Source organism: Cebus imitator, unplaced genomic scaffold (genome assembly GCF_001604975.1).
Source record: "Cebus imitator isolate Cc_AM_T3 unplaced genomic scaffold, Cebus_imitator-1.0 Scaffold23, whole genome shotgun sequence".
NCBI classification, from domain to species: domain Eukaryota; kingdom Metazoa; phylum Chordata; class Mammalia; order Primates; family Cebidae; genus Cebus; species Cebus imitator.
In genome coordinates, this window is record NW_016107338.1 from 571,886 (window position 1) to 585,929 (window position 14,044).

The 14,044-nt window shown below is 49.9% G+C and overlaps 1 protein-coding gene across 1 annotated transcript; it reads right to left on the reverse strand.

The window, feature by feature from the left end:
* Nucleotides 1-237: 237 nt before the first annotated feature.
* On the reverse strand, nt 238-14,044 carry SMYD5 (SMYD family member 5). Its single transcript, XM_017521949.2, has 13 exons — nt 13,907-14,044; nt 8,642-8,750; nt 7,426-7,565; nt 6,860-6,981; nt 6,398-6,467; nt 5,710-5,814; nt 4,821-4,883; nt 4,443-4,513; nt 4,006-4,112; nt 3,538-3,594; nt 2,544-2,638; nt 1,799-1,869; nt 238-1,701 (listed from the first exon to the last, which is right to left on the reverse strand). The coding sequence occupies exons 1-13, from the start codon at nt 14,000-14,002 to the stop codon at nt 1,554-1,556; spliced, it is 1,254 nt and encodes a 417-aa protein (XP_017377438.1). The 5' UTR covers nt 14,003-14,044; the 3' UTR covers nt 238-1,553.

The following is a 14,044-nucleotide window of genomic DNA, read 5'->3' on the forward strand; positions in this document are numbered from 1 at the left end:
AAAAAAAAAAAAAAAAAAAAAGCCAAACTGGACCTCAGAAGACCCTTGCTCTTAGGCATTAGAACATATGCATAGCAGAGTGTAAATAAGGACAGAGGTGAGCCCAAGCTGGTGATCCTGGAGCTCCCATCTCCTACCATTGCCTGGTCTAATCAGTACCCCTTTGCACCCACCTGGGATTGCTGCATGCCGAGGGAAGTCTGCCCAGCCACTCGCCACAAAGGATTCCTGCAGAGGCCTATTACCACTCATTTTATTGAGAACAGTGGGCAGGGGGCTGTGGAAAAGGAGTGCTGGCCGTTGTGAAGGAGTAAGAACCCAATGGGTAAGGAGACAGGCAGGTTCCACCTGGCTCCATGGTTCAGGGAATGGCCTGTGGGGTGGGCACCTGCCCTCTCTGGGATCCCTCAGCAGGGGGATTTGGCAGGCTCCTCCAGGAAAGGGAGGCATTGGGAGTGATGGTTTGTAATTCCCATTAGCATCCAACCCAAGAGTGAGAGGGGTGGTGCTGATCTGGGGGTAGGAGGGGATAAGACAGAGCTACTCTCCAAGTATCTAGCCCAGCTCCTCGAGGTTTCTGGAAGACTTAAGTGTTCCTCTGTGGAGATCCTAAAGATGGAGATTGAGGCCAGGAAAGCCCCTCACTGATCCATTTTAACTGGCCCCAGGAGGGCCAGAACATCCTAATTTAAGGAGCACAGGCCAGTTAAGCCCCAGGTCTCAGCCATGCCGCTGAGTGCACGATAGGAAGAAGCTGTGAGAAAGAGTGATGATTCCCCACGTGTCCCTCCTGAGGAAGGCAGAAGCCTTTTCCATACTCCATAGGGCCAGCCACTGTGCCAGCGCCTGTGAGGCAAGGCACGAGGTACAAAAATTCTGGAGTCTGGGGAAGAGTTTAATCTCCACTTCCCCAGATGTCCAAATGGGGGTATGTGTGTGGGGGAATATTCCCCCTGATCGAGCATTTCCAGCAGACAGCCTCAGGGAAGGGGCTCAGGAGACCCAGATCCTCCTGCCTGCCTCTCCCCTCCGAGCTAGTGGTCAAGCAGTTGCCTTACCAGCCACAGCTGTGGCAGTGGGGAGGTGAGGAAGGTGAGGGTGCCTGACCACCTCCCCTCTCTGCTTCAATGAACTCAGTCTGTTCTCAGATTTACCCCCTCAAAAGAAATCAACAGGAAGTTGAGAGGAGAAAAGCCTCAGGTGAATGGGTAAGTATGGGCCATGGGGCCAAGGGGAAGAAACACTGTTAGGCCCTGGCCCTGATTCCAGCCCCTCATACCCTAGAGTGGAGGAACCTCACAGGGAAGCCAGTTGTGAAAGGCTCAGTGACAGTGCAGAGTCTGAGCCAACTCAGCAGCAGTGTCCAGGGCATGAGGTCTGGTGGGGTTTGGGGGCTGGGAGTCCAGCCTTTGTCCTACCCTCTGGCAGAGAGGGCTGGAATGAGAGGAAAGCAGGCAATGGGAGTGGGGAGTTCCCTCTGAGCCCCTTCTCTGGGGGAAGAGCCCCTTTTTCCAGCAGGGTCTCGGGCACGGCCCTTTCTAGGCAGGGCAACATTACACATCAGTCATCTCATCCCCCAGCTCTGCATCTTCTGGCTCTCCTTCCTCCTCCTCCTCTTCCTCTTCCTCTTCTGAGGTCACATTGGGTTCATCAGCCTCTGCCAGGCATTTGGGACAGGAACAGACAAACAGATAGTTCTCCCTGCAGCGGTGAGGGAATGATGAGAGGGAAAAGTCAGGCAACTACCGGGATAGAGGACCCCAGAGCCCAGCTGCCCAACCATGTCCCCAGCTGGCACCTGAGGATCTTGTGGCGGCTGTGGCGGCTGCGTTCCCGTTGACAGCAGTCCAAGTAGCTGATACAAATTTCCTGTAGGGCAGAGAGGTGCAGTCTGATGGTCTGTGCTCTTTTAAATGGTATAAGGCCCTCCCCAGATCCTACCCTGTCTCCAACTACTGCCCTATCTCTAGGAGCCAGGCTTGCGCTGCCCTTCAGTGAAGGAGTAGTAGGCTGCCCTCATCCAGTTCCCAGTGCCTTCAGTAGGCAGGCCACTGCAGGGCTCCAACAGCCTGTGTCTGAGACAGAGGATACTGTGATTAGCCTCAGGCCATGGTGAAAGCCAGTCAACGGCCAAGGTCTGTGCTGGGATCAGAGGTGTTGGTATGACGCTACTTGCCCTGTAAGAAGATTCAACCAGGCACTGTGCCTGTGCTAACAGAAAAGACCCTAAACCCACAAAGAGCTATCTCCTGCTTTCTTAGAAACTACAGATCTGCATTTGACCAAAAGATAGCTGGAGACAAGAATCTGAGCACACAGGTGTCCCTCAAACACTGTCTTGAGACTTTCTGGAGTTGTATTTCGAGAAAGTGAGGAAGGGTTAGAACATAACCATAAGCTGAAGACTCAGACCCTAGGGTATGTGCAGATTTCACCCAACGGCCTGAACTTCAAGGTGCTCTAGCCACTGCTGTTCCTAATCCCTAAAGAGAACTTCCAAGGCCCACTGCCCACCCATCCCCACGGTTCCTGGCTCCCCTCACCTCTCCTGGCTTAATATCCTCCAGGGCGGTGACATGCAAAAGGAAGTTGTTTTCTGGAAAGGAGGTCTCTGCATTGGGCACACAACTGTGATTGCCTAGATCACAAGAGGCAGGTAATGAGGATTATTTAATATATAATATATTTAATGAGGATAAAAAACATAATAGCCTCAACTCTGCAGAGCTCTGGGTCCTTTCTTGCTCTTTCATCCCTGCCAAGGCCAAGCAGGTTTTGGAACCCAAGTTTCCTGACTCTGCATCCAGTGTTCTTTCCTAAAGACCAAAAAGCACACGCCAAATGAACTCCACAGCACTTCCACTCCAACCCGCTGTGACTGGCCAACTTCATTCTCAGTCGTGTTCCCACTGTCTCACAAAGGGAGGGACAGGGCTCTGAAGGGACGCCCACCAGACCACTTAGTTCTGCCAGCTACTGGACATCTAGTAACAGCTGTCACAGACCCTCTGAGAATCCAGTTTGGGAGGGTAGAGTGGCCCTGGAGCCTGGGAAGAGTTCACAGTAAGGAAACTAGGGGGTGGGAGGCTGAGGTCTGGAAAAGGCAGTTGTCTGAGCTGGCTCTGCCTCTCCTCATCAGGTGCTGATGTGACTCGCCCTCTAGCCTGGGCTCCCTCTTCCCAGGAACCAAAGGGTCTCCCAGTACTCCCAAATCTCACAGGGCAGTGACGGTATAAGGCCCATGCTTCCCTTTACAAGAATCAGAGCTCTATGCCTGCCTTAGCACAGGGCCTGGCCTATCATAAGGTTTTATATATAAGCATATATTATAGCACAAACAGTTGTATGAACAAATGAAATAATGATAGAACAAAAAGGCGCAGGGGAATTCCTGTGGGGGCTCAGACCTAATGGGGCTCCCAAACTCAACCCTAGCAGCCTAGAAAGGGCCAACTGAGAAAGATAAACTGTGGCTGCAAGGCCACCTGGTAAAGGCAGAAACGCCGGGGACCATCCCTCCTCAGTGCCATGACTCACAGCAGCTCTGAAGCACAAAGAGGCCAGATCCTTCACAGTTAAGAAACTCTCCAGTTGCTGTAAGACAGTAACATACAGACATTATTCTACCCATTTTACAGGCAGGAAAAGGAAACAAGGCTTACAAGGACAGGCACTGACTCCACTGTCCTGCCACCCCACCACACTAATGCACCGGGCCCTACCATTTTACCTAAACTTGCCTCTGAGACACAAGCCTTACTTTTCTGTCTACAAGACACCCTATTTGTCCAGCACTCCCCCTCCTCCCAGCATCAAGCCTCTGGATAAATCTTGGGGCCGTTTCTCACCTGTGTGCCCTGTGGACAGATCTGAAGCTCCCCCTAGGCACAAAGGGATTACCTTACCCCACCATTAATTCAGAGCACCCTGGGGAAAAACTGTGTATCCACCATCTGACTGGGGGGTTTCCAGGGTTGGGTAAGGCCAAGGCTCTATCTCACCAACCTGCCTCAATGTCCTTGTACAGCTGGTCAATGAAGGCGTCCAGCTGCTCTCGGTCCTGAGGCTTCAGCTCCAGAGCGTCACAGGCATGGACCCACTGGCTCAGGGAGCTGGAGGTCCCAGGCAGCTCATGGTTGGGGAGGTGGAACCCCAGGTCACAGGGCTCTCTACCTCCACATAAGTTAAGCCCAGGAAGAAGTGTCTCCCACCCCTACCCCATTTCATTCTCCCGGGTAGGGGCCCATCCTTCCCAATAGACAGAGGCTCCCTAAAACAGATACCAATGCCTCATTCTTTCTGACTCCCACCACTGTGTCCAGTTCACTACTCTGCCCAGAGTCCCACCCTACCCCTCCCAGCCTTGAAAGCAACTGTGGCTACCTTCCTCAATCCATTTCCCACCCCTGAGAGGAAGTTCAATAGCTCTGGAACATTCTAACCTGGTCCCGATTCCTTGGCCATTGGTCCCAACAAGAGCAAAGAGGGACCGGAATCCATCGGGAGTGAACCACTGTGGAGGGAATAAAAGAGATAGGTGCTCATGTTATAGCCACTTGCTTTTCTTCCAATTCAACTCTCTGTTCAGGAAGCCTTCTGTGAGTCAGGCTCTCCAATTCGACTCTGTTCAGGAAGCCTTCTGTGAGTCACGTTCTCCAATTCATCTCTGTTCAGGAAGGCTTCTGTGAGTCGGGCTCATCCCAACTCCAGAAGACCAAGTTGGCTTTGGCTCAGCTGTCCCAGTAGGAGATGCTGACCTGGTTGCTCCTGGAGAACTGGAGTAACAAGGAGGCCACTGGTTCCACCCTCTCCTCACTCACCTGGCTGACTGCTTCCTCATAGAGGGCCTCTGTGAAGAGTCTCCGCAGAAGTTCTAGTTGGCCCTGGTTTAGAGGAAGCAGGGAGACACTTGTATCCCTGGGGATTTCCCATTAGCACCTAGGCAGGGCCCAGATGATCAAGGGAGGGAAGGAAAAAGGGCCAGCTCTGTAGACGCAGCTTTCCATGGGGGCAAAAGAAGCCACAGAGTCCACCTCCAAAGAGCTATGGCAGTCTGCCGGCCTATTCCAACCTGTGGTGGCGAACCTGAAATTTCTCCCCATTTTCCACCACTTGTACCAGCAAGGCTGAGGCAGCCTTACCACCACCGTCAAATCTCCCTTGACCTGGCCTCCAGACCAGCTGGGTTCTCCCACTCCTTTCCTGTAAGTTCAGTGCAGGAGGGCCTACCCCAGATGCAAACCTTTCACATACCTGCCTCCACCCTCAGGCAGCTCCTGCAGGGAAGTCCGCTGTCCTCAGTGAGGACCCATACTCTTTGATTGGGAATGGGCACTCAGGACGTGGGCAGTTCCACGTTGCTCTTTGACTCTGTGGCCCTGCAACCCTCCACTCACCATTCTATCTGATTTGCCCACTGCTATCCTATGACGAGTTCTGCCTTCTAACACCAGTATAGAGAGCAATTTCAGGGCAGGGCATCCGATGTGCCCTTCCTCTGTTGTCACCCCACTTCCCAACTGTAGGTTCACATAAGGTTAGGAAGTAAACAGTGGCAGGAATGTAAGCCCTCTGAATTGACTTCTGGGCCCAGGTTCTAACTCCTTCCTGTAGTTGAGAAGTGATCAAATGTGGCGCTCCCCACAGATAGCCAGAGACACCCTAGGATATTTAGGGAGGAAAGGAGACAGGCCATGGGACAAGAATAACCTTGAATTTGTCCCCCAGAAGTTTATGGACAATTTCCTCCTCTTCATTGGCCGTTTTGTTACAGAACTGGGAGAAGAGCCTGATCCAACGGTCCTTGTCCTTGGCCTGCAGTGAACAAACATACTTAAGGGTCACACATATCCACCTTCTTACTGGCACTCCCACCCACTCGGGAAATACCACCACACAGGAGATTCTAGGGGCGCTTCCTCTGCCTCAGGTTTCCTCCCCATGCTGCCCACCCCCAGCCATCTCCCCAGCTGGAGCCGAGCTAGCCAATTCAAAACTTGGAAGAACAGGAGAAAGAGGCTGAGGAAGAATAATAAGGGGGGTTAGAGTGGTTTCTCTCACCTTATATAAGATATAATCCTGAAAAAGTGGTGCTTATAAATCAAATGCATGAATTGCTACTGTACAAGGCATCTTCTCCTAGATCAGAAACTGCAGGCATACTATCACACTGGTCTTTAAGTTTAAAAAAAAAAAAGGCTACAGGCAAAATGAGCCCCCCATTCCCCATGCCTGATTTGTTTAGCACATTCCTAAAGTTTTACATAGCAAGGAGCTCTCCTTTGGAAGGCCAGGAAGAACTCTGCATCCAAGCAAGGGCCTTGAGGTGAGAAAACGACTGAGACCAGGGTTGAATGGCATCAAAGTCAGCTTCCCTGAGAGGGCTGGGTGGGCTCACCTGCTTCACTGTGGCCACCATCCTGGCCATCAGCATGATGCTTGCAGTCTCAGGTGGGTAGTGAACACTCCTGGGGAAAGAGAAAAAAGTTTGGTCTAGAAATTCTTTCCCTAGTAGCTGAGCTCAGGGAACGCCAGTCTGACTGGTACAGAGAAAGCTTCCTACCAATTGCGTCAATTACAAAGAGAGAAAGTCATAGGCAAGGACTTAGGCAAGACTTTGCATTCCAATTGGCTTAATGGGACTCTTTCTGGGAGAGTGTTAAATGTCAGTCCTGGTGTTCTTAGGACTGACAGCCCATATTAAAGGCAGGGGATAAGGTGATATGACTTCTGTTTAACCCTAAGAATGGAGAAAAAATCTAGGGAATTGTAACTTAAGAAAGATGACAACACCTGATGAGCCCAAGCAGGCAACCAGGGAGGCAAGGATAAAGGAAAGAAGACAGGAAAAGAGACCTACCTCCATGCCTCCTGCAGCTTATTGAGAGGATGCAAGGGGTCATCCTGGGAGGGGCCTGGGCACAGGACCTGGTGGTATTGCTCAGTGGCTGCCAGCCGACATTCTGCACTGCAGTACATCACCTGTTAAGTGGGACAGAGGTCAGGACCTAGGATCTGGCCCTAGGATCACCTCCTCTAACTGCATTCCTTCCACAAGTAGCCCCTGAACAGTAGCTCAGATATATTATGAGAACAGAAAACACAGGGTGCTCTGGGAGCATGTAAAAGGCACACCTAGGCTTGCAAAACCACAGAAAGGGAAAAGAACTTTTCAGGTAGAGGGGAGAGCCCCTGCCAGTTCCCCAGGAAGAAGGTAAGCTCCCACCAAGCCCATTCTCCAGACAATGTAACTGTGGCAAGGAAGATGGAACTGGAACAACAACCAAGCCTTTTCAATATCTTATCCTACATTGTAGTTTTCAAGGCCATTACCAGGTCTGTCGTTGCTCCTGTCTCCCCGCTGAGGATTCCAGCTAAGGCTTCCCTCACCAACCTCTTCTAGGTACACTCCCCAGGTATACTCACCTGGCAGTGGGGACAGTTCTGGTGGAGGTCCTTGCGCACAGTGCACAGCTCTGGGTGAGGCAGAACTTGGCCTGGTTTCCCGGTCAGCCTCTGCGCATTCTCCTCTGCTTTCTCCAGTGCCCGTAGGCAGTGGTCACAGGCTGAGGGTGAGAACCGGACATGACAACGTCTTGAGAGCAGAGGCCACAGCTATCCCTTTCACAGCCCTATGGAGTACCTGCTATGTGCCAGGCACCATTCTGGTATTCCATAAAAGTTTGGGAAGTGAGTAAATGAATAACTACATGAATGAATGAATGAATGAATGAATGAATTTCATGTGCATCCAAAGGTAAATAATCTCCTCCTCCCTCTCAAGAACCTTCTGGCCCTTATTGTCTAACTCTCCTTGCTTCTTAATCAGACTCACTCTCTGGGGTGCCCCCACCACCACCAAACTGGGCTTTTCCCATACTCTGGGGCCAACTGACCCTCCTTTCATTATGTGTCTCTAGCTTAAGAAACGTGTGGGCTGGGCACAGTGGCTAATGCCTGTAATCCCAGCACTTTCGAGTGGATCACCTGAGGTCAGAAGTTTGAGACCAGCCTGGCCAACACGGTGAAACCCTGTTTCTACTAAAAATACAAAAATTAGCCAGCCATGGTTGTGTGCGCCTGTAATCCCAACTACTCCGGAGGCTAAGGTAGGAGAATCGCTTGAGCCCAGGAGGCAGAGGTTGCAATGAGCCAAGATTGTACCATTGCACTCCAGCCTGGGCAACAGGAGCGAAACTCCGCCACCCTTCCTCCCCCCAAAAAAGAAAAGTATGAAAAAAGCATGTGACCAGCAAAGCTAAGGGCATCCTACTTGTGCTGACCCCTAACTCAGCCTTGTTTGAACAAGGCCTTCTTGTGGCCTTCTCTTGGTGAAGGACTCCACTTTGCCACTGGGCCTTCAGCATGATGTCCATCATGCCATGAAGTCATACCTGCCTGAGTCCTGCTGTGCTCCCTCAGGGAGCACATCGGAAGAGCCTCTCACCACAGGAATAAGCCTCAAACATCTAACACTGGACAGAGGCATGGTTCTCAGGCACAGTCCTTCAAGGGAAGATAGCATTTCCTCCCAACACCCAGAGTTCCAGAGACGGCAGCCAGTAGTGATGTATGCAGCTCACTTTCATGCACAAAGGCGACTGGGTCCAGCAGCCATGAGGAGTAGGAGAGATGTACTCACCTCGGTAGCGATAAAGTGCATTCCAGAGAAACTGTGCAGCCACCAGCGGCCGTTCTACGAAGATGGTCTCCCCCTTCCGGATCAGCTGTGTGGCAAACAGCCCCTTGCCCTAAGAGGGTAGCAGAATAGGATGTCCGTTAGAAGGAACACAGGACATAGCTCCAAGAGCCTCCAGGAGGCTGTCCAGCCTCACTCTTAGGAGATGCCTCTGCCTCTGTGAGTTCATGGAGAGGTCAGCACCCTCCATAACTGTCTCCTCTGGAAATGTAGCTCTGATCTATTTTCAGTTGCATCCCTTTCAGCCTATTCAGAGCAGAAGGCCTAGAACAGGGAGGAAGCCATCATGGCAGCCATATCAGATTACTCAGACAATTTTTCTGAGTATGGCCAGAGCGGGGTCAAGGCTTATAGCAGGCTGGGCCTCCTGTACAGGAGCTGGTAACAGCAGAGCGGCCATCTCTGAGTCAGCCACATGCCCCTCCAGGATCCTGACAGTCATACTGCTGCACAGGGTTGCAGAGAAATCCTACACCAAGAGACAGGGAAGCCTTGCTTGGGGAAGAATGTGCCCTCTTCCTTGGTGAGCTGAATACCCATAGCACCTTGCACAGTGCTATCCAACAAGTGCACTGAAAGAAATGCGCTAATCCTAGCACCAGTCCTAATGTTAACTTGCTGTGAACCTTTGAGCCAACTACTTCACTTTACATCTGTTTCCCCCTGAAAAGTGAGCATTATAATAATACCTACAAGGTAGTTTCCAGGGTGCAAGGATATAGCACTGATGAATGTACCTTATGAGCTGTAGCTTCTTCCTACTCAATGAGAGGTATAGGGACTGGCAACAGGGGCATCACCTAGGACTCTGTTAGAAATACAGAATCTTGGGCTCCACCCCAGACCTGCTGAATCAGAATCTGCATTGTAACAAGATGCCTAGGTGATTAACATACATGTTAGTTTAAGAAGCACTGGTTTTTTGTTTTGTTTTGTTTTGTTTTTTTGAGATAGTCTCTCTCTCTGTCACCAGGCTGGAGTGCAGAGGCACGATCTCGGTTCACTGCAACCTCCGCCTCCCAGGTTCAAGCAATTCTCCTGCCTCAGCCTCCCAAGTAGCTGGAACTATAGGCGTGCGTCACCATGCCCAGCTAATTTTTGTATTTTTTTTTTTTTAGTAGAGACGGGGTTTCACCATGTTGGCCAGGATGGTCTTGATCTCTTGGCCTCGTGATCCGCCCACCTTGGTCTCCCAAAGTGCTGGGATTACAGTCGTGAGCCACCGCATCCGGCCTTAAGAAGCACTGGTTTAAAACACTATATTCATCATGTAAAGGATGAACGATGAGAAAACAACCTCTGAACTGCCATCTCTCAAATATGCAAAAGGACTCCACGGATGGCTTCAGAACCCAGGCAGTTACTGGCCTTACTGGGCACATACTCCCATTACTCATTTAAGAAGATGGGTGCCCCTGGCAACACTGAACTGCCAAAACAAAAGGAGAGGAAAAAAATGCTTGATATCGGCAGCAAAATGACCTGTCACTATTGCCTCCCAGGTAGCTCCCTGCCTCCTTAGAAGCCAGATAGGTTTGCCTCTCAAACTCAGAGCCACAAATCTCAACCCTGTGAACAACTCTGGAAGCTCTATCTCATAGTAGAATGGGACAGGTGAAACAAAGCCAAGAGAAGTCCTGGGTACATCCTTGCCAGGCTTCCTGGAAGCCCTTCACCCCATGCTTTGTATCCCATCCCAATCTAGCAAATTGAAAACTTGGCCTTCCTCTATGGGACAAGACAATATGAACAGGGACTCGTGTTATTTCTGACAATCTCAAATTTCAATATTGGACAAATGTAGATCTCCCTCTCTTTGTGGAAAACTAAATGCAGAAAATATTTAGTAATCAAAACAAAGAGAAAAGAATCAGAGTTTTTCCTTTATAAAATCGCTCATTCCCAAAATAGATGAGCATATTTCAAGAAAAACAGAGCTCTAATGCTTAATATTAAGAAGGTTGGAGAGCACTGAACCTGAATGGAAAGGAGACACAAAATACATACTTCCAATGTGAAAAAAAGTTTAAAGAAAAAACTCTGCAGGCTGGGTGTGGTGGCTCACACCTGTAAATCTGGCACTTTGGGAAGCTGAGGATGAAGGAGCGCTTGAACCCAGGAGTTTGAGACCAGCCTGGGCAACACAGCAAGATCCCATCTCTAAAATAAAAAGAAATAAAAAAAGATGGTGCAAAACTCTAAGACTATGTAATATATATAGATGTGTGTGTATATATATAATATATATATATATATATTTTTTTTTTTTTTTGAGATGGAATCTCCCTCTGTCAGTCACCCAGGCTGGAGTACAGTGGTGCGATCTTGGCTTACTGCAACCTCTGCCTCCTGGATTCAAGCAATTCTCATGCCTTGGCCTCAGGTAGCTGGGATTACAGCCATGCACCACCATGCCCAGCTAATTTTTATATTTTTAGTAGAGATGGGGTTTCACCCTGTTGGTCAGGCTGGTCTCAAACTCCTGACCTCAAGTGGTCCACCCGCCTCAGCCTCCCAAAGTGTTGGGATTTACAGGCGTGAGCCACGGCACCTGGCTTAAGTTTTGTATTTTTAGTAGAGACAGGGTTTCACCATATCGGCCAGGCTGGTCTCGAACTCCTGACCTCAAGTGATCAGCCCGCCTCAGCCTCCAAAAGTACTGAAATTACAGGAATGAGCCACCACATCCAGCCAGACTACATAGTGATTTTAAAATCTTGCTTAAAAACAAAAAACCCACAATAAGCCATGCTGCTATCTGGCTAGTGTACCAGTACGGTAGTCCAGCTGCTTCTACTAGACCTGGTGAGGCTTCTGTTCTGATTGGTCATGTCTCTGGCATAATAGTTGGTAAATTTTTTTTTTTTTGAGACAGAGTTTTGCTCTTGTTGCCCAGGCTGGAGTGCAATGGCTTAATCTTGGCTCACCACAACCTCTGCCTCCAGGGTTCAAGCGATTCTCCTGCCTCAGCTGCCCAAGTAGCTGGGATTACAGGCATTCGCCACCACGCCCAGCTAATTTTGTATTTTTAGTAGAGACAGGGTTTTTCCATGTTGGTCAGGCTGGTCTTGAACTCCCAATCTCAGGTGATCCGCCTACCTCGGCCTCCCAAAGTGCTGGAATTACAGGCGTGAGCCACCACATCCGGCCAATAGTTGCTAAATATTTGAAAAGTCATTCCTATCCACAGAAGCAATAAAAAGTAGTCAAAAACTACTCCCACTTGAGGCCACTGGTCTATACGGTTTCATGAGCCAATTCTCTCAAACCTTTAAAGAATAAATAATGCTCATGCTATTTAAACAATGTAATGACAGACAACACGGAAAGCTTTTCTATTTTACCAAAAACAACACATATAACCCTCATGCGGTAACTTGAGGGAAATAATCACGAACAGAGAAAAAAAATCACGAACCAATCTCATTTGAATAGAGAAGCAAAAAGCCCAGGATAATCCATGTTGTTACCAAGTCCAGGCAGGTATGTTATTTTCCCCAGCAGCAGATTCAGATGTAGGCAAGGAGAAAGTGATCAGCTGGGGCCTTGATAGAAGGCTGGAACAGGAAAACTGTGGAAGGAGAGTGGCTGAAGTGATGAAGTGAGAGCAAAGAAATGAAGAAAGGAAGGGGCTGGGAGACTGGGGGCTAATGAAGATAAAGGTGAAGAATATCACTGCAAACCAAGAATGATGGAAATGAGACACCTTCAAACAGTGGCCACCCAGGAGCATTACAGGCTATGGGTGAAGATGGAGATACAAACAGGTAAAGAGATGAAGAATTAGGAAAGCTGATTTACCAGGGAAGGAGCAGAATGCTCCAGATACCTCTGGAGCAGAAAGGGCTGGGAAACTGGATCAATATGATGATGCTGAGAGCAGATGACAACTAGAGCGCTGATATCTTAGGCAAGAACCAAGGATACACACAGCCACTACATGTGACAAATTATTCAACCTCACTAGTAACCAAAGAAACGTAAATGAGAACAAATACAATTTTGCACGTCAATAGGCAAAGATAAGTAGAAAAAAAAATGGTGCTGGACAGAACAAAAAGATGTCTGCACAGAAAATGAGGTCTAAGACTTTTGACCCCAGGGATGAAAAAATGGCATACAACAATAAAGGGTCCATAAATAAGGGGTTGGTTGAGTAAACTGTGGCCCTCCCATGTAAGAGGCTACTACTCAGCTCTTAAAACTTGACATGTAGAAATAAGCTTGATATTGAAAGATTCACTGCTGCATCAAAAAGCCGTTTCTAAAAATGTAATTTTTTTTTTTTTTTTTTTTGAGACTGAGTTTCGCTCTTGTTATCCAGGCTGGAGTGCAATGGTGCGATCTCGGCTCACCGCAACCTCAGCCTCCTGGGTTCAGGCAATTCTCCTGCCTCAGCCTCCTGAGTAGCTGGGATTACAAGCACGTGCCACCATGCCCAGCTAATTTTTTTGTATTTTTAGTAGAGACGGGGTTTCACCATGTTGACCAGGATGGTCTCGATCTCTTGACCTCGTGATCCACCCGCCTCGACCTCCCAAAGAGCTGGGGTTACAGGCGTCAGCCACCGCGCCCGGCCCTAAAAATGTAATTTTAACGTACACATCTTTGCACAAGTATAGAGTTATAAGTGATTTTTTATTTTTTCTTTCCTTACATGCATTTTCTACTTTTTTCTACAATGAACTTTTGAAAACGACAAAATCATGTCACCTTCCTGCTAAAAACCCTACAAATGCCCCCACTTTGGACTCTGGTCCAAATTGCTTAGGACTCCAAGAACCTTCATGAAGGGTCTTGGCCTCTCTCCTCATACCCCCACCCAAATCTCACACATTGAGTTCATGAGGACTGACTCTTTTTCACCTCAGTTCTCTCTGCCCAGCACGTCCCGCCCACCGTTCCAGGGACCCAGCAGCAAAGCCCCCTAGCCCCGCCCCAAGCAGCCACAGCAGGGCCTCCGGCGGGTTGGCCGGGTTCCGCCGGGAGGAAATGCGCACGGAGACTTCGAAGGCCCCGGTCCACCGCGTGACCGCGCCACGAGCCTGCGCGCAGGGACAGACTGGGAGCCCCCGGGCGGCGAACAGGGGCCGGGCGGTAGCGTCCGAGTGACACAGGAGCTTCTGGGCTCTGAGAATGGGGTCCTGCGGGGCTGTCTCTGTGGCCGGACCGGGCTGAGGCTCCAGGCAGGACCCGCCCCGACCTCACCTTGGCGCTGCTCACGAAACGGACTTCCACGGAGAACCGGGCGTGGCCCGCCACGCCCACGCAGAAGGAGAACACGTCGCACATGGAGGCCGCCATCTTGGGCGCGCCTCCGCCTTAAGACCCTTAACCCCGCCTCGA

Bases quoted from the DNA above. Each gene is read 5' to 3' on its own strand.
- SMYD5 (XM_017521949.2), bottom strand. From the start codon at position 14,002: ATGGCGGCCTCCATGTGCGACGTGTTCTCCTTCTGCGTGGGCGTGGCG. The intron at 6,468-6,859 runs GTAGGTCTCTTT...CTCTTTCCCCAG, and splicing joins AAGCTGCAGGAGGCATGGAG to GAGTGTTCACTACCCACCTG. The intron at 4,884-5,709 runs GTTATTCTTGTC...CCTCTAAACCAG, and splicing joins TTCTGGGGGACAAATTCAAG to GGCCAACTAGAACTTCTGCG.